Below are 26,372 nucleotides of genomic sequence, written 5' to 3'. Positions count from 1 at the left end.
CATCGTTTTTGTACTGCAACATAATTGGATTGGATTGAAAAGTTTCTAAAAACTTTCAAGTAATACTTGCGCACTTTTATACTAATGTTGCGGAACGCAAGTCAACTAATGAAATATTAAATGTTGTCATTATATCGAAATAATGAAAATTATAATTTTTAATTGTATAAACAGTATCAAACTTTAACTTTCTTTAGAGCTGAACTAGCTTTAGCTTAGCTAACTGTCTTCACGATCCCAATTTGCAAAACGGATCCAACATCTAATTAAGGAAGGATTAGGATTGGTGGGATGGAAGGTAGGAGGTAACAGCTGGCGTAAGTTTATAAAAGTAAAGATAACATAACCTCAATCTTTCTCTTATTAAAGTTGTTTGTTGTAGGTGGTGCAATCTAAAAGGTATAGGTTATAATTTGGGTTGACAGTACAGTACTTGAGAACTTAAGTTACACCAAACTTATCTTAACCTTGAGACATATTAATCTAGTAAAGCTAGATAACAAGTTTATAGGGAAGTGATAACAATCCTCAAAGGAAAAAACTCATCAATGATGGTGAATATTCCAGAGTCAGTGAGCAAGGTTTGCGTGCATACTGGCAACATTTTAAATTTAAATGAGGTGAAGAAGAATGCTGGACAAAACTCATCAGAAGAGGTAGGTAGCCCAATTTAATTATGTATACTGCATTAAGTTGCTAAAGGTTTACTTCAGTAATCGAATCAATATTTTCAATCGATATTAGGGTAAGTTAGCCAAGTTAAGAAACTGTAGGCCTCCCATCTGTAACTTTTCCGCTAAGTTACTTTAAATTCAAGCTACAAAATGCTAATATGATAATTAGGAAGCTATTACATATCGGAACGTAATGTAGGTCAAGGCCACACTAAATATGTGATCTTAGTCAGAAACAGCTGTTTTGTTAAAGGTTTGTTCATCTCCTGAACATTTTTAATGAACAAATAGCAATAAAGTTATAAATCGTACGATGTCTTTATGGTATAGGCCTACATGGCACGGTGCCAGCCTAAAATTAGAGTGTGATATTGTATCTTCTGTACAAAATTATCTGGGTAGCCAAGTCCAATTTTTCCCCTTCCAATCTGAAGGTTGCTGGTTTGATTCCACGCAAGATTAAATGCCATTTGTCATTACCCTTCCAGTTAGTTAATCGTGAAGGCTGTCGACGTTTGATAGTAGGAAGATCAGGGATTGGGTTCTCTTACAACAAATCTATGGTGTAAATAAGCACTAGGGAAAAGAAACATTTCAAATAAATTCTTTAACGTTGGGATTTTCTTCTAAATAACTTATTATATTAAGCTAAGGGACTGCCCAACAACCCTGAGCTGAAAAGACTGTTTCTGTCGGAAAACTCTGAATTTATAAGTTTATAAATGGAACATTATTAACATGAAGTTTTAATTAGCCTATCCGTTTTAGTTGGTTGAGAGTTTGAAAATTGCTTTAAAAGATTGGAAGCCTCCAAGTGATGTCATTGGCCCCGATCTAGAAGTTAAGATCAATGATGAAACAGTCAAAGTCTCAAATCCACCTGGCGTTGACAGTAAGGAGCTTCGAACAAGTGTAAAAGTGTTTATTACCAGTGACAAACAGGAAGCACTTCAAGAAGCAATAGACAAGTGTGAGTAGAATAACCTCGTAGGCTAGCCTGCACACCTAACTATTACAGTGGACTTCTTTTCGTATTAGACACAACAGGACAAGACCTTAGCCAAACTAAACTAAAATAATCAAAACCCCTAACATCTAGACTATAAGTTACAAGAAGAAAAGTAGGCCTACAACTTGTGTGCGAGTACAAAGGCATATGTAGGTGTAAGGTGCTAGAATGCGAGAGTAAGTCTAGTGTCATCAAATTAGCATTTAGATTACAATACATTGAAATTTTGATAAAATTTCAAATGCTATCATAGCCCAGGCAGAGATACAAATTTTAACAAAATTGCACAATGTGCATTATACATGTCATGTGTAGAAGTGGTAAAATTGTTGTTACATGATGAAGAATAGAATAGAATGTTTTTTTCTCCATTCAAATCGGATACACAGTACACAGGTCACAATTATTCCATAATGAAATTCACAGTAATTTAGTAACAAATACAATAAAAACACAAATGAACTTGAATACAGTGAAGATAAACCTTTAAATAAAAGTAGGCCTATGGATTTTAAGTTAAATAGTCCGTTGTTCCCATCAGGCTGACTTGTGACAAATTAAGAATTCTAAAATAGATAATCTAAAAACATGAAAAGAACATCTTTTAAGTAGCTTACTGTACAATAAACGTGACCTGCACATTTTTAAGCAGTGTAAAAGATTTGTAAAATGGTAAATAATAATTATGTTTCATTACTAAGATTTCCCCATACAAAACAATTAGGTAAGTTAGCTAAATTAAATGCAAAAATGATGTCAATCAAAAAGTTTAATTTGGCATATTTATTTCTCAAACACACTGAAAAAAATCATACCTCACGATAAGGTTTATTTTGAAACTTGGGGTTCATTTATCACCCTAATAGGCTTCATGTAGAAACTCAGATAAAAGGATAACATTTTCATACGATACTTTAACCATCAACATGTTTGACACTAAGTGTGATTGCGTAGTGTTTCAGTCATTGGAGACAGAGAACATAGACTCTGTGGTTCTGGCTTACGCCAACACATCGGGCAACGCGAGTACTCGCCTTTCAGAGATCCAACATTTGTGGAAGGTCCTGGAGACAAACGTACAGAGTGGACGTGTCAGTCGTATCGGCCTCAGTGATGTGGACACTGACTTGTTTGTCACTCTTTACAACTCTGCCGAGGTGAAGTAATCGATGAATGGCTTAGGGCCATTCACTCTGGGGGTTTCACTATCAAATCAAATGCTTTTGCTTCTTAATCTTTATGATAAGCTATTCAAACTATTCAACTGAATAGTTGTTTCAACTTCAGTACAGAAGTTTGTCCTGAAGATTGATAGCTACGCATCCGAAACGTTGTCCTCTAACCTTACGCTTTCAACGATGCAATCATCACCCGAAGGTCTAGATTTGGCTATAGTTTCTTATCACAGCTTGAGGTTAAAAGATTTTGTGGAATAGAATAGGAATAAATGGACAATACAACATAGGCTACTATTCTTACCCTCTTGGATACAAATCATTAGGTAGGTAGTGTTCTTAATAGAAAAGGTTTATCAGTTTGGCCCCAACAAGGATATTTATCTTGGCTTTTGGGGTTGAAACTGCAATAACTACATTATAGCCCTACATAACTCTCGGGTTAACCAGCCGATACTTGGAATTATATAAAAATGTAATGTATTTCTGACCGTTCTCAACAAAAAATTTTACCTCTGACTTTTTTCAGTACTTTTTGTTTACTTCCATTTGTTTCTGGTAGAGCGTAATAAATCTATTTACAAAATATCTAACGTCATCTCTTATACTGTGTATGCAACAAGTCAGATCCAGTGGAGTCAGTAATGAATAGTAGCCTTTTAAAATATTTATAGTTATTTTTGTCAACAAATGAGCTAAAATAATATTCAAGCCATTATTAACGGAACTGTAAAAGTATATAATTTTATTCGGGGTTAAATTGCCTTTTTCGCTTTTTCACAATTGGTTTGTTTATCTAGCCTAACCATTGAGCAGCCTAGGCTTCATCCAGGTGTGGCGGGACACAAGAAATTCTACTGTATTCCTCATATGGTCTTATAAATTACATATTTAGATAGTTTTTTAGTATAGTTGGTACTTTGGAACTATCCGGAGGCCACCCTTATACAGCGCGCTGCGGCGGTTATGTTAGATTGGGTTATCATAAATATGATTGTAGGACTTTCCTTGTTTCGTTATGAATCGAACAATACCAGATGAGTCATACTTTTGCACGCCAAATCCCCTCCAAGTAGACCAAGGCCAGGTCGTTGACCGGAGCGTGCGCATCACCTACCGCATGTATCTGGGGCATTTGGCGGGCGAAAGTATGACTCATCTAGGGTATAGTTCGATTCATAACAAAACGAGGAAGTGCTACAAACATATTTATGATAACCCAAACTAACATAACTGCCGCAGCACGCTGTATACCTACTTGGCGGAGTATAGCGGCGGCGACACGGACACATTCAACTCAATCCTCGCTGACATTGCTGCCTTCTGGGAGGCAGAAATCAAAGGCTGCAAATCATAATCATGTAAAATTTGGACAGTAATGTCAATTAAAGTATCTTCTTTCCAATTATGTAGTTATTTTTGATCTCCGGTAAAAAGTCCCTCTAAAATAAGTGGCCTCCAGATAATACCAAAGTACCGTTTTGAATTAATGAATGTGCTAAATGATTTTACTGCCTGCGAAGGAATTATTTCCACTCAGAATAGTCTTGAGTGTCAGAAGTGCAACAAAGGTACTTTGATCACACTGGAGGCCTACACTTATAAATTTACCCTCTGTAAGACATAAAGTATGCAAATAAATATAATCACTGAATTTTTATTTCTAGACCAAGCCAAGCATCGTACAGATAAACCTAGCCAGTTGTTGTGTCGTACCACCAGCACTTCAAGAATTTTGCAAGGAGAATGATATCCAGCTTCTAACACACAACGACCCGTTAGGTAATTTTGCTAAGCAACCCAATGTATGTTCTTTTCAAATAAACATCCCGATTGAAACTGTTTACTCTTTGGTAAACTTAACTTGTTTTTTTTTTGTGTAAAACTTGGTTACTCATTCATACTTTCTTTGCACATCATATAGCTCTTCTGTTAAGTCAGTAGTTGTCCTCAGTAAATTTGTAAACATTTGTTGTTGATGTTGAAGCATTATAGCATGTCAGTGTTGTACACCCGGTATTAAGCTACTTATATTATGATAATTTTGCAAAAGTTTATTATTCTGATGGTTAATAAATTATTTTTAATTGTTATTTCATTCAAATTTATTTGAGTTTTTAAAAAACCTGTGACATTAAATACATTTAAAACATATATTTATGCTTATACTGTTACTCACAAGACGCCTAATTGGGTCTGATGATGATTGTAGCGTCCAATCGAAATCGATCACCACTTTTATGTAGATTTACCATATTAAATACATGTTGGCCTGTTGATTAATTTGCTTTACATTTTTAAAATCAGTTTCTACTGCTGCCATTTTTTTATTTTGTGATCCAATTTTCTATTTATTTTGTGATACATTTTACCTTTTACTTAAACATGTTATAAAATAAAGGAACAGGCTGATTTAACAATTGTTTTATAATTTTAAATCTTTCCCTAAGATTAGGAAGCCATAACCAATTTTGTATTTTTAATGAAAAGCTCAACTTGTTCACATTTTGTTTTGTAATAATTAGTAGGTACTGAGGTCGTCCAGTGGTCGAAAACTCGACCAAAATTATGTAATGTACAGAATTCTTTATTTCCACCCCACACTGTAAATAAAACATTTGATTGGAATTTCTTACATTTGTTTTGATTTTATTTTTATATGTCGTTATTTCGCCACCAGCATGGCAACCCATAATGCCCATTTGATTTTTTTTAATTTTTAATCAATTGTTGTACTTATTTTTTAGCCTATTTTAATTTGTAAAGGGATTCTGCACATCTACAGGAAAATATCTTTCCAACATTATGCATAGATTTCCCTGCAATGCACACAAGCTGAGAAAAAAGGTTTTAAAGAAACATGCTTGCTTATTAATATATAGAAGATTATTTTTTTCCTTATTAGGCCTATGTGTTTTATTATGTATTTCTTTGGGTTTGCTACCTACTTACAACAGAGTTTAGTGATCCACGTGTATATATATTAAGCACCTTTTTGATAGAGCAATACTTCATGCAGTTCCTTTAACTAGTTTTTCCTACCCTTCTTGCTCTTTGTACCCCTTGAGTATTTTGTTCACCTTCTCCATCCCACTATTTCCAAACTTAATGCACAGCTTCTTTTTTTTATGCACTGTCTTCATTTGCAGAGTTTTTGCCACCCAAAAAATTGCATGCAGCTTTAGGCCAGGGGTCTGACTTGCCAAGCTTCAACTACAGATGGATTTCTCGCTACCTCACGCTTCATTGCTGTCGCGGAGTGATTGCTGCTAAGGGCTACATACTGTCAGCCTGTAGGGTATAGCTTGCGTTGTATTCTGTCATCAGTAGATTAGCATCACAACTTTACTCGAATCATACCGCTCGTAGGTTAGTAGAATTGATTGAACACGGTTGCATGTGGATAGATTTAATAAATAAGATGGTATATTATCCAAGTCTAACTTTATAGGTTCCTTGAGGGGTTAGTTATGTCTATGTGACTTAACTTAAAACTTTAACTACGTGAGTTGGTATTACAGTTAAGTCCCACACATTAAGTCAGAGTAATGTGTACAGGCAGGGTTCCAAAGTTATTAGAATAAAGGACGCAAAAATAAAAATTAAGAAGTAATATAGTACATTTATCTTGTATTTCTCATTTACTGTACTCCATTTACAAACATTATGACATTGAAATATATGGATTTTACTTATTGAAAAAAACCCATAATGTACTTTTTCTATAACTTAAAATGTTTAGTGTATGCGCTGACAATAGACTAACTTGGCTACTAGTTAGCGCTCTGGTCGTCAAGTATGCAGCTGACTCACAAGTCCCAATTGCAACTTCTGCAAGTGCTACTAGCAGACTTACTGTGTAACCATTAAAGCTACTAAGTTCTGTATTATGCCATAGTTCTTGGAGTCATAATTAACATCAGTGTAGGGTTATGTGGAACTTGTGTGGTAATATTTGTTTTTATTATTACCAGTTGAGATGGGGACACTACCTAGGTATGTAATTAAATATTTAGTGGGTTGAGAAATTCGGACTGCTCCTGGGGAATCATGAGTATGTAGGGACATTGCTGTGTTTAAATATTGTTTTTACATAATCATATAAATAAACAATAGTTTTCTAATATCCACTACTAGAGATAAATATACAACATAGGCTAACTGACCTACAGTATACTGTCATGATGTATAACTTTTAATGGTAGAAGTTAAATGTGGGTTTTGTTTCCCCTTTTTAAAACGTTTTTATTAGCTCGCTTTCTTGTCCGGTACAAATTTTGCAATCAATTTTATACTAAGTTCCCGATGAGCTAGAGACTTGAAACTTGAAACATAGCTCACAAATGGATGACAATGCAATATTATATAATTTAATTTTCATATTTCCCTTGGGCTACGCCCCATGGGCTTGTTTTATCACTTCTAAATATTTCATCTGGCTCTTTCAGAATAAACTAAAAAATGGTTAACGAAGTATACACTATGATTACCGTACCTAAATTATTTATATGCTAACATTGAAAAAGTGTTCTTATTCTTAAGAGTCCAGACATTTATTAATATTTTCATAATAGATTCTTAAAACTACTGGAGGATTGTACATGACTATGAAATTCCAATTTTACACACATTTCTTAGAAGCTCTTAAACTCAATTTCACAACTGGACGATGTACTCTCACGTAACTTCTTCACTTTATCGTATTATTGCAAACTGCAGACATACCTGTATCTTTAATGAATTTATGTTTTACTAGCATCCTGCGTCACTTCATGACTTCTTATCCCTGTTTGCATTGCGTGCCCTATTATTTTCATTGCATGCACGATCTCTTCGAGGCATCTTAGTAAAATTACAAATTCTAATGAAACATACATATGAAAAACACAAAATCTTTTTACATTTTAAACAAATAACATTACAATATTTTACTTAAATTCCCTAAAACATACTATGGAAGGAGACACAAAATCCTATCACAACACGAAATCCAACGTAAGTCATTTTCTTCTTTACATTTTATATAAAAAAACAGCATTACGATATTTACTTGAATTCACTGAAACATCGCCAACTACTAAACAGATAACCCCATTTTTGTATGGATGTAAACAAAATTGTATTATTGCCAACTGCTATAATGTAAACAAATGTAAACTTGAAACAGTTCAGATGATTGACAACAGAATTCAGCACAAACTCTGAAATTGTAAAAGCCTGTTGGACAAAGGGCTTCCACGAGATATCACCCAAACCCACAAAAGGCACTTCTAGAGGATAAGAGCTTTAAATTGATACCCAATATGCTTATACTAATAAATATTTAGGGGTCGATTTGCTGCACACAAAAATCAAACAAATTCTTTTAATAATATAGATAAGCACATTCAGTGTACTTTTTTTCATTAGAATACCCTATATTTATAATTAGTGATAAGTTTTTAAGAAAATTATATTTTAAATTGATATTTTTCTTATTCTTATTTTACTTTTGGTAGAATGAGTTAAGACATAATCTATTAATCATTTGTATTTCTTGTTTGCAGATCTTTTACCAGTTGAAGCCATGGAGGCAATGTTTGCAGACAAGAATCGTCCAAGAATGGATTGGGCCGTCAGATTCCTCGTCCATATCAAGTGTAGAGGAGTGTTAGCATTTAAAGGATACATTGCCTCCATTTGTCTCGGCAACGGCTAAGCCCAGAATCAAACATACTTAATTGAATGACTGTATAGAATTTTAAGAAACCAATTGATGCTTGCATTAACCTTATTTTGTCTCACCAGGAGATAAATAGTTTTTTACACTAATCACGGACAGGGTAATATCTTATACTTATACAATGGTGTTTGTTGTTGACAATGTATTCGTACTTGTAGGATTTATCACCACAAAAGATCACATTATTTTTGTCCAAAATAGGCTAAGTTGACAGTCTATTTGGAGACTTAATTAACTAAGAGTAATCATAATCAAGGCCAAGAATAATTTATTCATTTACTTCTACTTAGTCTCATGAAAAATCTGGATGATTAATTTTCACTGATTTAGACAAAGCGTACGCAATATTAAATTTAGGCCTAAATTAACAAGTTCTAGAGGAGGGTTTGTAACAGAGATTTGTAAATGTTTATAAAATTTAAAATACTTATAGCTTGGACAATGTGGTTCTAACCTTTACTTTATACAACAAGGACCTACCAATGATTTCAAGTTTCACCTAACAAGCACTACAAGTTTTCATTTAAAAAAAAAACAACACAATTTTAAATATTGATTATTCTAATTCAAATCGGGTAGGTTTTTACATTCCAATGTGTTACATTTGAAAAATCCTATTCAACACATATTTTAAACTAATCGAAGAGCCTTACTACTCAATATGTTTATATACATTTATAAAGTTTATTTTATGTTTTAAATATTGTGTTATTTATTATATTAAGCCCTACTTACTCATGACCTTACTAAATATTAAATACTTTTGTGGTAATTTTTGTAGTCTGAATAACTTTGTGATCAGCATTTTACGTGCTTGGTTTCATAACACGGATAATGAAATTTGTACGGTTTGATATATAAACAGTACAAGTTCACTTATATTTTTAACTATTACAATGTGTCAGGCAATAAAATCTGACCAGAAAAACCTAACAACATCGGGCTTAATCAAACCCCAAGCAAGGACGTAAATTTAAAGCTCTCTCTTTGGCCTGATAACTGATAACAATTAATTAGTGTTTGCCAAGTAATTAACCCTTTGAGTGCAAAGACAAACCATATTGAACAGCCAAAAGCTATATTACTAATATTTAAGGTACATACCTTTACGTCCACAGTTCATAAATTTATGGTCAAACCCACTACATGTTTCGCCTATACATAGGCATTGTCAAGTGATCCTTCAAGAACGTGGCCTACTAAGTGTTAAATGTTTCGTACAATGTATCGTGTTTTATGTGTATTTATTTTAAATGTTTTTTGACAAGTCTACAATGGACGAAACGTTCTTGAAGGATGTCTTGACAATGTAGTGGGTTTGACCATACATTCATGAACTGTGGACGTAAAGGTATGTACCTTAAATATTAGTCTTATCAACAGTTCAGGGGCTACACAATGAATTTTAATAAAAGCTATATATTTGACGATGTGCTGCAACATCTGGAATTCAAATTTAGAATTATATGACTCAGAGGCTAGTGTGATCAATTGGAGCAATTTAAGGTCTAGCACTGTAGCCTACATTAAGGATTTGAATTCTATCTTAGTCAGGATTGGTGTACGTACAACTCATGAGGAGTTTAGCTGCATGTGGCATAATTTGGTTGGAAAGGTTTAAACAGTCAGTTACTAAATTATCAAAAACATTAACACTGTTAAAAATCTAAGTGAAATTGTAACTTTTTGGCTATAAAATACTGGGCTTATGGATTCAAATAGCTGTGAAGTCTGGTGGATACAGTGGACTATTGGTCAGAAGGTTGCCGGATCAACCTGAGAAAAGGCAGTAGCTTTTTGATGATTTGGAACTGGAGCCAGTTGTTCCAGTTGCTCTTGATCACTGAGTTTTTAATAAATGAGGTTGTTGATATCTCTACATATATAAAGTACCGGTAACACAAATTTGATATCAAACCAATTTAATATTGTAATATCATAAAATTAATCTTCATCACAACTCATGACATACTTAATCAAAACATTAATAAACAACAATAACAATAAAAATAAAGAACATATATGATCATTACCAACAATGGTCATATCAGCTAAAGAACCATTGATCTTAGTCAGTGACAGAGCTATCGCTTAATCCACTCGATTCTATCCTTCAATGATCTTTGTCTTTGTTGACGAACAAATAAAATCTTCAAAATATCTATTTTACTATGGGAGTATAACAACTACAGTAGAAACTTGATTGTCGGGACCAAGAGCATGACATTTAAGCGAGTAAACGCATAACAGAAATCCTGTTATAAACCTGTACAGTAAGGTGGGTTGAAGAATTTTTTTTTTATGCTATAGGTACTGAAAAACTTTAGGTATCTATGACGGGTTAAAAAAATGCAAAATAGGAAAAAAAAATCCATACCTAACATTCAGCTAGGGCATTACACTTGAAATTTCCAAATTTCACTCAAATTATAGTATTTATAGGCATACTGTAAATGAATACTGTAAATTTAAAAGGCTTATAAGCTTTTGTAATTTTAATGAAAGCATCTAAATACCTGCATATTGGACTGCTATAAATGCCCTAGTGATATTACATTAGAGCAGAGCCTTGAAAATACAATAAGTAATTGCAGAAGTTTAATCGTATTAATTTGTGGTAGCGCAATAGTCATTACAATAACGCATTTTTGAGTAAAGTGCGGGATAACGGCTGCGAGTTCGGGCGATGACCCGGCGGCCATGCCGGGCTCCCCCACCCATACTCTCCACATACCCACAATGCACTTCGCGGGGAAGACGGTGAGACGGCCTGCCACTCGGCAGTTTACGTCTGCATACGATTCTAGACTGACGTTTGATGTTGATGTTGTAAATTATGTTTTATAATTTTTTGAGTTAACTTAAGTTTATTGAGTGTTGTTTTATAGTTAATTTTTATGTATAGTTTATTCAGGTCCTATTAAGGACAAGAGTTGTTTTGGAAAGCAAATTATTGTATCTGAAAAACGCTTGATAAATAAATACCTTTTTATTATTATTATTAATAGGCCTAATTGGTGGATATATCCGCCTACCGTCTGCTTTGCACTAAATGATAGCGGATATATCCCCCTACAGTCCAGGAAGTTGGGTTAACTTACCTAATCTAACCTACCTTCAAAGCCTAACCTACCTACCGTACCTTCACACAAATATTCTGTAATTAGCCATCCTAAGTATCGAAATGTAAATTGACGTATTGACACTAGAATTAGGCCTACTTAAAGGACTTAACTTAATGCAGTCTTGAATTTACGTTAAGAACGACCTACTATAGGCTACTTACATGCCTTTTCTGACACCAAATAGAATTTGCCAATGTTATATAGGCCTAAGTAAGTTTGGTTAGGTTGAGTTGGGTAGGTTTCAAGTTTAGTTTGGTTTGATACAACACTTAGGCCTGTTTAGATTGAATTACCTAACTTAACTTACATGACCTGCTAAAATGAACATAATGCTAGAATGGACAATAACTTAAGTTATATGTGAAATGTGTTTTGGCCATCCTGTCAATATTTTAGCCAACCTTAAAAGGATTTCAAGGTAGTGTCCGCTCCAAGAAAGCCAGAGGAAAAACTTGCTTAAAATTGCCTAATTTAGCCAAATAAACCAAAAATTTGTAAAAAAAATAATACCTAGCACAAGTTCATAAAATACTGTAAGTGATATAAGTATATACTTAAGTACATAAGTACATACTTAAGTACTTGTACTTGTACTTGTACTTAAGTATATATAAGTGTATACTGGTTGGTGTGTAAGATATATTAAGTTATCTTGACTTCATCCGGCTGCACTTTATTTTACACACATTTTTCCTACACTCATTCGAATGAATATATCGATTATTTCATTCGATATATTAAGTTTGGTTAGCTAGGAACATTACATAACTAACCAAATGAATTAATCGATACATCGAATAATCAAAATTTTTCATTCTGATGAGTATTGGACGTAAAGTAAAGTGCAGCCCTTCATCATAGTAGGCCTATTTTAAACACCTAGACTACTGGTAGCTTATACACCTACCTGACATCAACTAGCCTAGGATAGCTTACTTGTTAAACATTCCTCAGACTTGTAGTCATACAAAACATTTCAACTCTGCAACACATAGATTACAGAATTCACGCCACGGATTACAAAATTGGATTATTATTCAACTCTCAGGCCTATCAGAAAATTAAAATACATTAAATTAGGCATATATTGATGTAGGCCTAACTTAAATGCCTAACCTAGCCAAGTAGTCTACTGAGAAAAACTCAAGTGAAACAGTGAAGGTCAGTGTTAGTAACTTACCTATTTGTATCTGTAAGATGATGAAAAATATATGAAAATAAACACAGTATGTTCGCACTATTTCATAATCACAATACTCCTACCTCTTACCATAACGAACCTAAGATATTTTATCTTACAACAAACGAGTAGCAAGAGTATCAGTATCAATAACATTTAACAACAACAACAACAACTTTGAATTCTTTCTTTCTTGTCTTCTTCTTTCCCGGCAATCGCGCCAATCGGAGCAAGGCCCCACTAGAAAAAACCGGAGTCGCGGGCTCTCTGTCACTCTGTTGGCTGTTCCTGTTCTCAGTGTTGGTTTGGTTTTGGTATTGTTGGTATAGACTATAGAGTATGAAAAAGCTGCATGGTCCGATTGTGATTGTTTATAAAAGCCTATAATTTCCCAAAAATTAAGTGGTTAGACTTTTTTTATTGTATAGAGGACTTTAAAAATAAAAATTGTAAGATTACCAAATCATTATATCACAAACTCATAGAAATTATATAATTACATGCCTATGTTATGTTTATTATTTATTTAGTTATTATATTTTTTATTGATACATACCAATGGCAGAGCCATTAAAAAAATACAAAACAGTTATACTGACAAACGACTAATAAATAACAATCAATTTATAACAAAGAAAGACAATAAGTAATGAATATCATTTAAGCCACGGGCACCTTTAAATCAAGGCCCCACTAGTTTAACTCCGACTTCAAACGCTTTGCTCCGCCACGGCTTTCGAAGATGCAACATCGCAAGTAGTGTTGTGACAGCTGTTTGGTTTGGAGGCAGCTTGTATTTGTTTGATTTTATTTTTGAGAATACGAAAGCTTGGTTAACTGGGCTATACAAAAATATTTACTCCACTTAAAATGTACAGAAACTCATTTTCAATTTATGATATTTATTTATGATTATTTATGGTGGCATGATAGCTCAGCAGAGATGGCAAAAGCGTAGCACTGGCGGAGTGATGAGTGCAGCGTTGCGGTCATCCTACACGCGCGGGTTCGAATCCCGTACGTGTGTGATCCTGACTAAGCTCAATAATGTGTGGCTTAGCTGGCGGGAGAGGCCCACAATAAATAAACGGTGTCCGGCTTGGGTGGAAGTTGACGGCATTATTGAGTTTACATGGATTTGTGAATGGCAAACAATACCTGTTTTGCAACTTTTTCCTATTAGAAGAGGAGGACACGCAATAACCTGACATTAAAAAATAATTAAATAAATTTAAGCGCTTTATTAAATGCGGATTCCCGTAAGTTTGTAAACTTTGCACTTCGGAACCATTATCTCAGGAACTACTACAGTTATCTTGAGGAATCTTTTTTGTTTGATAGGTAATTCTAAAATGAACAAATCTAACGGTCTGATTTTAAAATGTTGATTTAGAAAAAGAGTTATTCTGTATACAAAAAACGCTGGTTTTTTAAAAACTTTTTGCAAAAAAAAAACTGCTAACATTTAAATAAAAAAAAAATCCCTTCGTAAAAACTTCAGGAAACTACCAACTATCAAAACTATAAAAAAATATCCTGATACTATTACTAGTTACTGAGGAAACGGGCTACCGAAAATTTGAACTTTTAACATGAGTAAGATAGGGCTAATCGACCCCCCCCCCCCTTAACTCCAGGCCGCGGCTTTCGAAGTTGCAACGTCGCAAGTAGTTTTGTGGATGCAGCTATTGTATTTGTGTATATTTATTTTTGGGAATAAAAAAGCTTGGTTTACTATGGGCTATCAAAATATTGACTCCACTTCAAATGTACAGAAACTCATTTTCAATTTATATCTAGTTTTGATTTTCGATTCTATATGTTTCATTTTCAATATTCTAATGCATTTATTTTCTTAATTTTAAATTAAATTAATAATCCGCGAATTAATGAGCTGTTGTCACCTGTCTGCCATGTCTAATGGGACGTCTGACGCCTGACATTATTAACACAGCCCATTAATTAATCTAACACAGCCTATTAACACAGTTGTTAACATTACTTGTGACGTTGCTGACAGTAGTAGTTAATATGTTAATAACATATGGTAATTGTTCAGCATATGTTTTGTGTTATTGTTTGATATTTTGATTGAGTGTTTTGTTAAAATGGAAATACACAACCTTTTATGATCTCAGTATAATTATTTAATAATTAATTTAATGACATGGTGCCGAAACCCACACGGAATAGAAATAAAAGGTATGCGTTTAAGGAAGATGATGATATACATTCAAACCATACAGAAGACAAGGATAATAATGTAAAACCACCAAAATGTCTTGTGGTTTCAAGTACTCAGATGGCTCCTTCTTGGAAGAAATGGAAGCAACAGTGGAACTGGTACTACACAGCTTCTGGCCTTGATAGGAGATCAAATGCAGTACAGGTAGCATCATTTATGTCTAGTTTAGGCCCAGATGTTATAGATATATATAACAGTTTTGGTTTCATTGATGATGAAGATATTGAATTGGATGAAGTTGTTCAACGATTTGATAAGTTTTTTGTTGGTAAATCTAATGAAGTATTTGAGCATTTTAAACTGTGTCTTCTGATACAGTTTCTCGACTCAGAACTAGTGTTGGAAAATGCACAGAGCTTTCTAAATTGAAGGAGATGATCTTGAATGGATGGCCCGAAGAAAGAAGCACTGTTGACAAGGAATTAGTAAAATATTTCACTTTCCGAGAAGAACTAAGTTGCTATGATGGTCTTTTGTTTAAAGGAAGCCGTTTGATTATACCTGATGAAATGAAACTTGAAGTGTTACAGAATATTCACCGTCCTCACAAATGTGTTCAAAGTTCAATTAATACAGCACGTGACTATGTATATTGGATTAATATGGAAAAAGATATTGAACAATATGTAGCAAGGTGCAATGTATGCAGCAAATATCAACGAGATAAACCTCAAGATGTGATCCTTCAAGAAACAGTACCAGTGAGGCCATGGCAGTTCATCGGAGCTGATGTTTTTGAATGTGGAGGTAAAGACTTCTTAGTAGTTGCTGATAGTTACTCAGGATATTTTGAGTGTGAAAATCTTAGGAACAAAAGTAGCATCACTGTTATTACACACCTAAAAAAGTACTTTGCAACTCATGGTATTCCAGATGAACTAAGAACTGATGGAGGACCATGTTTCGCTTCTATGGAATTTACTAAATTCGTATCCGAATAGAAATTTAATCATAGAATTTCATCTCCTCATTTTCCAAGATCCAACGGGCTAGCGGAGAGGTATGTCCAAGAAGGAAAAAACTTAATTTTCAAGTGTCAAGAAGAACAGTCCGATATTTATCTTGCACTTCTTCATCACCGTAACACACCAAGAGGTAACCTAGGTTCCCCAGTTCAGCGGCTGATGAGTAGGAGGACAAAGACTCTACTTCCATCTACGACCAACCACCTTATTCCGATGGTCATAAAGAATGTTTCAAAACAGCTAGAAAAAATTAAAAGACGAGAGAAGCTATACGGTGATATGAGGAAGACAGAGCCTGATCAGTTTCAACTCGATGAACCAGTGCTTTTCAGATTCAAACCAAAGTGTTGGCTGAGAGCAAAGATTGTTCAAGTTGGTCCTGAACCTCGATCGTACTAAATCCAGACTGGTGATGGACGAGAATACCGAAGAAACTCATGGTTCCTAAGAAGAGACAAGTCATTCAGAATCTCCCATGATGTGAATAAAGGTCAATCGTCCAGGTCAGAATTACAAAACAATGACTCAGCTCCTGTTGTAAGACGAGGGGAAAGGATTAGAAGAAAACCAAATAATTTTGACTTGTGAAGGAGGGATGACAGTAGTAGTTAATATGTTAATAACATATGGTAATTGTTCAGCATATGTTTTGTGTTATTGTTTGATATTTTGATTGAGTGTTTTGTTAAAACGGAAATACACAACCTTTTATGATCTCAGTATAATTATTTAATAATTAATTTAATGACAGTTGCCAATTCTACCAGCTCAATATGACTGTCGATTTCATAGGGCGGCCAGACCGTAGACGCATATTTAAGTCCTTGTCGTCTGACTAATGAACAGTACCATAGACTAACCAACACAAGTAGACTTCTCATCACATTGTAACTTTTGAAGCACGTTTTTCGTGTCTAGTTCATGTACGTGACACAAAGGCGCTAGTGTCGATGAAACTTTGTTTCCATTATTTTAAGGTTAATTTCTTGATTTGTGCTTTACTGTTTGGTTATATAACTAGGGGACAAGTTATTGTTTATGATTAGATCGTATTATTTGGTTAAACGAGGTTTTAAATGGTTGTAATAACGGGAAACAAATTGTAAACAAAACACGACCTCTACATAAACCGTACATGAACTAACAATAAAATTGTCTTCAGCTGTTCCATAAGGATGAGAAATCTACTAAGGGAGTATGTTTTATCTATGACAGTACCTACCAAGGTCACCTTTAACTACATGCCGTGGCCTGTTAGAATTGGCAACGTCACAAGTAGTGTTGTTTATCGCCAGACGTCCTATAAACTAACATGGCAGACAGGTGACGCTCTCTCGTTTGTTTGCGTGTTATTCATATTGTTGATCATCACTACTGAAAATGTTGCCACTTCGAACGCCGTGGCCTGGAGCTAACGGACCGTGTTGTACAGAGATTTCAAAGCCTAGTGACAACGGGAACGGGTTCCTCTGGTTCATCACGGGAAGCACATGATAAATCCCAGCATGTTAAGGGATTACTCTCAACTCTGTAAAATTGCATTAACGATAATAGTCCTATCCTGTGTTTCCCTATTGAATATTGTGCAATTTCCTTGACAACATTAATTCTTTTAAGTATACACACTCACAAATATAATAACTCTAAAAATAGGTTATTATTACAGTATCATGAACAAAAAATTATAAACAACGAAACAACGAGCTATGTCACGGCCACCATTAAAGGCGGCTGTGGGTTTATTCAATACTACTAGTAAATTGTATTCTTACTCTCTGCGTTATTACTCCATTCCATAGCAGTTAAAGGTGCAAGAGTAAGGTTAGGTTTTTACTTTTCTCAGGTTTTAATTTTTAATGTAAGGATTACTGACTGAACTTACATTTTCTACTTAGCCTATAGAAACGTTACTTAGTTACCAATATATTCCCGGTTGATATATTGATTGATTGATTGATTTTTATTTTACGATTCTTCAGCATTAATATGGAAGAACTGCAGAAAAAGCTTCAAACTGAGCTTGACAGTTTGAAGTCAGCTCAAAAAGGTAAGTTTGAGGTTAATAATAGGTACCTAAGCCTGAATATAGTAGGTATTAAGGGTTGCACTTAAGTTAAGCCTACGTCCTAGTCCTACATTTAATATTTTCATTGACTATTGAACTATTGGTGATTCAGCTGTCCGACAAATGCTAGTTTTTTATGGATGAGTGTTGATGTATTCGAAACATCAAGTTTTTCTATCTTATGTTCGATGTAGTGATGCATGAATGCGAGATGTTACAATTGAAACGTTTCGATTGTTTGAACCTCTCGAGACGTTTCGATTGTATTTTGCTTGGCGAGAGGTTCTTACCGAGAGGTTTTATCAAGACGTTCATGACCATTGTTTCGTTTCAGCAAGCTTCTCTCCTCTCGTATCTTGCATTCGGCTAGAGAACCGAGAGGTGATAGGTTCTTAACGAGTGGGTTTAACAAGATGTTTGTGACGATTGTTTCGTTTCAGCACGGCTTCTGGTTCTCTTCTCTCGTATCTCGCATTTGTCTAGAGAACCGAGAGGCAAGAAGTCCATACCGAGAGTCTTTTGAGATGTCCACGGCAATTGTTTTGTTAAGTGCGCGGCATCGTCATTTATTATCACCTAATTTCTATTGTATCTGCCGGGGATAGACCTCCAATAAGTGGCATAGGCCTATCTTACTTCAAACCAAGGAAGGTTTACGGATATAATTTTATCTACGGAATAGTGACTTTACCACTCAATAAAAACTTGACAAGACGATATATTTTACAAACAAAGTGATTGTAGGCTATTTAAATCGAAATGTTTATAACGAGACAGGAGGTTCTCATAAATGTTATGTTAACAGTACCTCTTATTTACCATTACCCATTAATTTAAAATAATTTTCCATTTCTGTTGCCATGACGGAGTGAAGTAAGTGCTTATTCATATGCCAGTAATGTTGTGCATCAAATATTCAAGTTGACATACTATTATCGTTGAACGATAATAGTCTACTATTCTTTAACCCTCGAGCGGGCGCTTGCGGATTTTTCGTCCGCACTTGAAGTTTTTGTTAGGTAATATAAATAGGCTATGCATAATGGGTGTCGGCAGTCGTGTCCGGCTCTACACTTCACGCACCTCATCCCGGGAATGCCCCTTAGCTATTTTTACCCCCGAATTCCTCCTCATTTTGTTGTCAGTCGCAATTCAGTGATGCGGTGTCAGTTTGCGCAGGTTTACTCCGCTTGCACCCTATCACGCAAGTCTTTAGTGCAGAGTTTATTTCCTCATTTGCTCCTGACAAACTGTGTGTATATTTTATACATACGAAATTAGAAACATGTTTAAATTAGTATTATTTCATTTATAATTATTATCAAATATATTTTGTTTGCATGTATATGTATAACTGCATTATTGCAGAACAAAACTCTGCTTGCGCCCACTTTTGTAACACCGACAATGATACCTTTTCCTAGAAAATTGCTCAAATTGTTTATTTGAAATATTACTCATATTAAGTTAAACAAATATTACCTAATTTTATTAACAAAGAAATTAGGTTTCTAATTAGGTTATTCAACATTTACATAGGCTATAATATTTCGTTATAACATCAAGTAAAATGGGTAAAATTTATGCTATTTAGTGTTGCGGAATAGCTCCCCATGCGCCTGCTCCTGTTTTACTGGTGACGTGTCTCCTCGAGGGATAGTAATCTAGAAAAAGAACTAACATTCTCGTAACAACTCTCATGAAATGTAGACGGATGCGAACAGACGTTTAGGCTTAACGAATGCAACAAACGAGAGAAACATCTTGATTGTACAAACCTCTCGAGAAGGAACATTTCGATTGTTCAAACATCTCGTAATCGCGCATCACTAGTTTGATGTTTTTTACATCGATGGTAGGTCACCGGTACTCAACGATGTTTTGGTTATATCGATGTTTTGTCAAACATCGGTGTTTTTGAGTATTGAGTTTTTTAAATAGCCTATTGAGATATTGATGTTTTCCATTACCTACCATACTGGAGAGTACAAAAAACAGATGAAAAATTGAGAAAAAAACATTGACCTATCGATGCTCATCCCTACTTGTTATGCAAATAAAAACTATTTATTTACTGCTATTTTGGTGTTACTTTTGAATTGAAAAGGCCCCATTGAGGTGTAAAATGTTCTCCACACACTCCCACTTAGTTAGAGCTGATATGTGAGGGGAAAGGAGATTCCTAGTCAATAGGCTTTTGTCAAAGGGAGCAATGTTTGGCGTTTGATTATCGATTGTGTGTATATTGTAAGAAATGGTATTAACTCTAAACTTACGGTGCTCATCCATACCGACGGACACTCTGTTCACATTACACTTGGTTGAGTATTTGGTGTGAACACTCAAACTGTGGTCTTCTCTCCTCTCTTTATCCTCCGGTCCACAAACTCCAAGTCTACTCACCTATCCATCTTCTTCATTATTAGCACTTCTTCATTATTCATAGAAGGTCAGCCCTAGGCCTACTGGTCTTCACCTAGCTCACGTCAGCTAGGAAAAGAATTTTTTAAATTCATGTTCATGCTACAGCTCAATTCTGTTCATTACATTCGACTAAGTGTAATGTGAAAAGAGTGTCGGCATAGATGAGCACTGTGGGTTCAGGGTTAAATATACCTACCCTTTCTTACACTATCTATACAATTCTAAGTGAGGTTTTACTTATATTTCTTTGTGTCTATCATAAAGTATCTTTCGAGTAGTTAACCTATACTGCCCAGATATAGAAGACAGTGTAAGGCAATAAACCAGAACCAGGCCTACGTTTTAATTTCATGTGTTTATTAGAGATTTTCACTATTCCTTGATGGCCCTAACTATAGTTTGGGAAATGGGGACTGAGAATCATTTCCTGTTCCTTGAAACATTTTATTGCACAGGACCAGAGGCGCAACTTAAAAAATTGTCACCGATCACATTACATCATAGGAATTGCCAGTAAATACACAAGTTAACCATTGTTTCCTTAATTTTAAAATCTGTAACATTTAACTCACTGTCAAACTGTATTCACCAATTACAAAATATGTCTCAAAAGTTAATTGCACCCTTCTATATCCCACGAGTGCTACACTTGTGTGGCCGGAAGGTGTTTGATTGCCAAGTGCACAGCGTAATCGTAGGTTTTGGAACTGTACTAAATCATCCTTAATAGAAGGAACTCTTTAACACTAATGTTTTGAGGTAAACTTTTAGCAAAGGCTATTACTTTAAATTACTGTTTGTTTTTTCAAGCCTTACAAATTCAATTAACATATTTTTCAAGAGTAATCTAACTTAGGGCTTATGGTAACTTAAATATTTATTAAATTGATACTAATTTAACTATTTCAGAGTATCACAAGGCAATTAGTCAGCGTCAGACACTTGATGGACAACTCAATGAGAATATGGTAGTGAAAACGGTAAGTTTTAAAAACCTGATAGCCTATTTTTAAGTTCCTATTATTTGGTAAAAGTATCATTTGCAATTGACCTAGACTGGATCTGATTATTGTTGTTAAGTTATTAGGCACTTCATCTTGGAACTTAATTTGAAGCATCTCTTGGTGGCAGCCAATAACGACACTGCAACTACCAAGGGGTAGGAAGGGGGAATGTTTGTTTGGTGGTTTGTCATCTCAAATCATAGTCTTCAGTTGATTTTCATTCTCTGACAAGTGTGAAGTCATTTATTTCTGTGGTAGCAACCTCTACCTGTGATACTCAAGTCCCGATTAACCGGGAAAAAGTAGTGTTGAGCCTTCTCGGATAGTTAAAATTGTCAAGGTTAATCCGCAAAGTATTAAATGGGAAAGAGTATGGAAATACAATACAGTATTAAATTATGGTAATTAACATGTTTCTATAACATTTAACATACCAAACTGAATTTTGTATTTGACAGGAATCACAATGAATAAAACATTTATTTGAACACAATTACACTTAAGTAAATACGAAGAAGATTAAGTCTTCAAGATCAAATATAATATTTACAAGACACAAACTACTGTGAATTAATTTCTTTGAAAATAATCTGTAACAGTTTTATGTTTTTGAACAAAGAAATATATTTGTTGACTCTACTTTCATGTTTTGTAACACAATTTTGTCTCCAATTGGCTGTATTGCAACCAGGGTAAGAGGGGAGGGTCTATGACCTTGTTGGGCTCAGGTCTGGCCAGTGACAGCGATTTTATGGTTTGTTTACATCTTGCCTGCAGAGGAAAAGACACTGCAAATTTTCAAAAACATTGACTTACATTTGAAAACATTAACCTGTGTTGGTAACTAAAACAGTACCGGTATGTCTGCATTTAATTTTACTTACTTTCCCTGGAAGAAGCCGCAAGGCAGTTAATCCAATATGGAAGTTGAGGGTGCATGCTTTAAGCTTTTTAAGTGTTTCTTTTTTAAATTAACTTGTTATATTTAGGTGATAGTTAAGTAATAGTTTTAAAAAGTCATTCAGGTAATGAGACAATGTTTAGTTATTAATAAACACAATTAGGGTAGTTACCAAGATTATGCCATTATTTCATTTCATATGAAATCCTTTAAAACAACTGCCCAACAAACACCAAACTTCTCTGAATACTAACTTTATTTTCTATCAGTTAGTTTTTTAACTACCGTAACTAAGTAAATAACTTCTATCAGTTACTTTTTTATCTAACTAACTAATAACTCGTAGTTACTTTTCAGGGGGCTAACTAATAACTTGTAACGTTAGAATTTTTTACTAAATTTTCCAACTATGTAAAAGCTGTCCAAATAAATATATAGCCAGAAGACTGACTACAAAAAATTAGAAAAGTAACTTTTGTGACTTATTTTTCACTGGCACCGCATGCCTTATATTTAATCTTTTGGCCTGAGATAATTTTAAAATTTGACTTTTAGTTTATGTCCTGTGCCATTATTAAAACTTCTGAAGACCAACCTCATCATGAGGGGAGTTTTATCAGCATGACTGCTCTTGGGTGTTTTGCATGAAACTTTGTAAATGAAATAACAGCAGATTAATCTAAAAGTAAAACAATAACCAAAACTTTAATTTGACAAACAGTTAAAAATGATTACGTTAACTGACTTTAATAACTAACCTAGAAAGTAGATTTTTCATTTTTACCATTAAAAACCTCTCATGCTTTGTTGTGTCAATGAAATTGGGTGTACTGTATAGTGTTTTTCTATGTGTTATAGGAGCTCGACCTGATGAAACCTGATGGAGAAGTGTACAAACTGATCGGCCCAGTGCTGGTGAAGCAAGACTTGGACGAGGCTAAGCAGAACGTTGCCAAGCGTATGGACTACATTAGTGGAGAACTGTAAGTAATTTGTAAAATTTATTTTAAACTGGTTGTAGATTACAAAATTATGTACCTAAATTCATTTGTAAGCTATGCAAAAAAATTACAAAAATTACCAAACGGTTTACTATGACAAAAATGTAACTTATTTGTAAAAATGCTGCTATACTTCACATTTCTTTGCTAAAACTTCTGGTGCTTTGCATCAAGATAATAGGCGTTTAAGTTGTAAGTAATATCATTGACGTTGATACTGAAGTAGACATCCCATCTATTGGACCAGATGAAGCATAATTTTTATTTAGGCCTAATAGACGTATTTTAATGAGTCCCAAAGATTGCGCAAGCGCAACAGTATGTACCTTAGTTTCCTACCTTAGTTGAAATTACTGTGATAGTTAATGTGCAAGATGTGCTTTAGTTTACAATAAGTTTGACTTAGTTAAAAAGTTATCAAAAGACAGTTAGTATTGACAGCAGTGGTGTTTAAATAACCACCCGTGGTGCGGGGGGGGGGGTGCTGCATGGTTTTGCTGCAATCAGGTAACGAAGATTAGGCCTACATCATTTCCGTGGTACAGCTGCTCCATTCACATGGGATGCCTGATTCATTCGAAAATCTAAGTTTAAATAAGGTTATTGCTATTCAAGGTGTTAGAAAAATATTTTGTATAGGCCTACTGCAGGGTGGTGCAATGTGATAATTCGCTCAACTATTCAGTATATAAGCTATATCATTCTTTCATGTAAGCCTACGGTATACATGGGAGATCCAGATCATTACAGTTGAACCTCTATATGACGAATTTCAAGGGGTACGGGAAAAATTTGTACTATAGAGGTATTCTTAATAAAGAGGGTCGTTTTATCGAGGTTTAATGCTGCTGTTATTCTTCTTATAGAGGTTTCTCCTCACTCCAAGGTTTTTCCAAACAATGACTGAGGAAGGAGGAGGGATGGGTGGGGGGGTGCCCGTGGTGCGGGGGGGGGGGGGGTGCTGCATGGTTTTGCTGCAATCAGGTAACGAAGATTAGGCCTACATCATTTCCGTGGTACAGCTGCTCCATTCACATGGGATGCCTGATTCATTCGAAAATCTAAGTTTAAATAAGGTTATTGCTATTCAAGGTGTTAGAAAAATATTTTGTATAGGCCTACTGCAGGGTGGTGCAATGTGATAATTCGCTCAACTATTCAGTATATAAGCTATATCATTCTTTCATGTAAGCCTACGGTATACATGGGAGATCCAGATCATTACAGTTGAACCTCTATATGACGAATTTCAAGGGGTACGGGAAAAATTTGTACTATAGAGGTATTCTTAATAAAGAGGGTCGTTTTATCGAGGTTTAATGCTGCTGTTATTCTTCTTATAGAGGTTTCTCCTCACTCCAAGGTTTTTCCAAACAATGACTGAGGAAGGAGGAGGGATGGGTGGGGTTTCATGTTGAGACAAGCTTCTGTTGGTTTTGAAATCTACGTACTATGGAGGTTAAGATTATGATAAATTCGTCTTATAGAGGTCACGTTCGTCTTGTAGAGGTTTTGTGCTAAGAATATTTGTTGTATAGAGGTTAATCAGTCCTAGCCCATGTCACAAACAAATTCGTCTTATGGAGGTTTTTAACTTAATTACTACGTTGTATAGAGGTGTTTTTAGCATTGACCTATATGAAAGTGTCAAGGGGATTAAACAAAATTTGTCTTATTGAGGAATTTGTTTTATCGAGGTTCGTACAAAGGAGGTTCAACTGTACATTATTTTTGTATTTCATTAGGCCTATTTCAATTACTCTCCTTGAATTTCATTTTTTAGTCACAAGACATAATAAGATAAAGGAATACGGTTTGAATTTAAAGAGTCATTGATACAAGCAAGTTAGCTTAGTGATATTAACAATGTATGTAGGCCTACGTAAAGTATTCTCTGATATTGTTTACAAGTTTAATTTTATGAAGACATATATTTTGAAAGGTTGACTTCTGCTTGAAGTTCTTTGAAATCGTCTTATGTTTACAGTTACCATAGGGAGGCCTATAGGCGAAGAACTATGAAAAAGTATTGAAAGATATTTTTATGTTCTCAGAATATCGCCAACTCGTAAAATGATGATGCAGTTATTTTTTTCAAATATGCAAACTTGTTTTATCAGCCAACTTAAAAAACTTAACTTAAAAACTACTGTATATATGATTATTTAAACTTTCTTTCTTTCGTCAATACAACTTGACTAAGCCTTACGCCGATATAGTTTACCCAAGAGTTCAAATTTAAATATATGGTCGAAATGTTTAACACTAATACCGAAACCCTATCTAGGCTGATGTTAACCGAAACCCCCGGTCTGTGAGACCCCATTTGAAAAATAATGGACCCCGCTTAGAAACACACAAACCGAAACCCTCGGCCTGTGAGCTTTAAAATACACTAAAGCTGGGCTTCTGAGAAGGGCATGTTATGAACAGATAACCTGCCAAGGTCACGGCACCCTTGCGAAATGAACAAACAATACATCAATTGGTAGGGGAGGAAAAGGGGGGAAGGTATTGGGGGAATGGAATCTCCCAAGTGAACAGTGTTGAAAACATGCGTTTGTGAAAATTCCCGTGGGCCTGTCAGATCGGGGTTTCGGTATTAGTGTTAAACAACTTTGAATGATGAACCCACGCTTGTTTTAGGAAGAGGATAGAGGACACGATCAATGCATTAGACAGCAAACAGGAGACCCACAGGGAAAAGTTGGGCAAGTTACAGCAACAGTTTCAACAGGAGCAGGTCAAAGCTGCAATGAAGGCGTAACCTACTCACTCATCCTTTACGTTTAAGCTAACTCGTTACTATCTTTTTAACTTTATTTTTGTTCTTCTACTTACTAATTTGTAACACAATAAATTATTATAATTTTTTGGACTAA

At 34.7% G+C, this 26,372-nt stretch overlaps 3 protein-coding genes across 4 annotated transcripts in view; 2 read left to right on the top strand and 1 right to left on the bottom strand.

The window, feature by feature from the left end:
• The window catches only part of LOC128994401 (homologous-pairing protein 2 homolog), a 33,768-nt gene extending 20,740 nt beyond the window's left edge, over positions 1–13,028 (bottom strand). Inside the window, exon 1 of the mRNA XM_054418950.1 lies at positions 12,886–13,028. The gene's annotated coding sequence lies outside the window, so the exon portion shown is untranslated. The remainder of the gene's footprint in view (positions 1–12,885) is intronic.
• Positions 290–9,281, top strand: LOC128994400 (glutamate--cysteine ligase regulatory subunit). 2 transcript variants are annotated; one of them, XR_008490890.1, is made up of 6 exons: positions 290–656; positions 1,443–1,644; positions 2,638–2,840; positions 4,526–4,640; positions 6,008–6,227; positions 8,405–8,544. XR_008490890.1 is itself a non-coding variant. In XM_054418949.1 (5 exons), the coding sequence occupies exons 1-5, from the start codon at positions 549–551 to the stop codon at positions 8,554–8,556; spliced, it is 780 nt and encodes a 259-aa protein (XP_054274924.1). In that variant the 5' UTR covers positions 290–548; the 3' UTR covers positions 8,557–9,281. The 2 variants fall into 2 exon arrangements, 1 of the variants encoding a protein (XP_054274924.1); XM_054418949.1 differs by lacking the exon at positions 6,008–6,227 and having other exon boundaries at positions 8,405–9,281.
• A 4,925-nt stretch (positions 13,029–17,953) lies between the features above and the next one.
• LOC128995217 (prefoldin subunit 6) lies at positions 17,954–26,372 on the top strand. Its single transcript, XM_054420156.1, has 4 exons — positions 17,954–18,142; positions 21,494–21,564; positions 23,348–23,472; positions 26,137–26,372. Exons 1-4 carry the CDS (start codon positions 18,082–18,084, stop codon positions 26,255–26,257), a joined length of 378 nt encoding a protein of 125 aa, XP_054276131.1. The 5' UTR covers positions 17,954–18,081; the 3' UTR covers positions 26,258–26,372.

This window comes from Macrosteles quadrilineatus, unplaced genomic scaffold, assembly GCF_028750875.1.
Source record: "Macrosteles quadrilineatus isolate MER2022 unplaced genomic scaffold, UCM_ALF_1.0 Scaffold_5__1_contigs__length_97177068, whole genome shotgun sequence".
NCBI classification, from domain to species: domain Eukaryota; kingdom Metazoa; phylum Arthropoda; class Insecta; order Hemiptera; family Cicadellidae; genus Macrosteles; species Macrosteles quadrilineatus.
The sequence above is the reverse complement of the archived record's forward strand: the minus strand, read 5'-3'. Positions and strand labels throughout refer to the sequence as shown.

Bases quoted from the DNA above. Each gene is read 5' to 3' on its own strand.
- LOC128994400 (XM_054418949.1), top strand. From the start codon at position 549: ATGATGGTGAATATTCCAGAGTCAGTGAGCAAGGTTTGCGTGCATACT. The intron at 657-1,442 runs GTAGGTAGCCCA...TATCCGTTTTAG, and splicing joins GACAAAACTCATCAGAAGAG to TTGGTTGAGAGTTTGAAAAT. The intron at 1,645-2,637 runs GTGAGTAGAATA...GTGATTGCGTAG, and splicing joins TCAAGAAGCAATAGACAAGT to TGTTTCAGTCATTGGAGACA.
- LOC128995217 (XM_054420156.1), top strand. From the start codon at position 18,082: ATGGAAGAACTGCAGAAAAAGCTTCAAACTGAGCTTGACAGTTTGAAG. The intron at 18,143-21,493 runs GTAAGTTTGAGG...TAACTATTTCAG, and splicing joins TTTGAAGTCAGCTCAAAAAG to AGTATCACAAGGCAATTAGT. The intron at 21,565-23,347 runs GTAAGTTTTAAA...TATGTGTTATAG, and splicing joins AGAATATGGTAGTGAAAACG to GAGCTCGACCTGATGAAACC.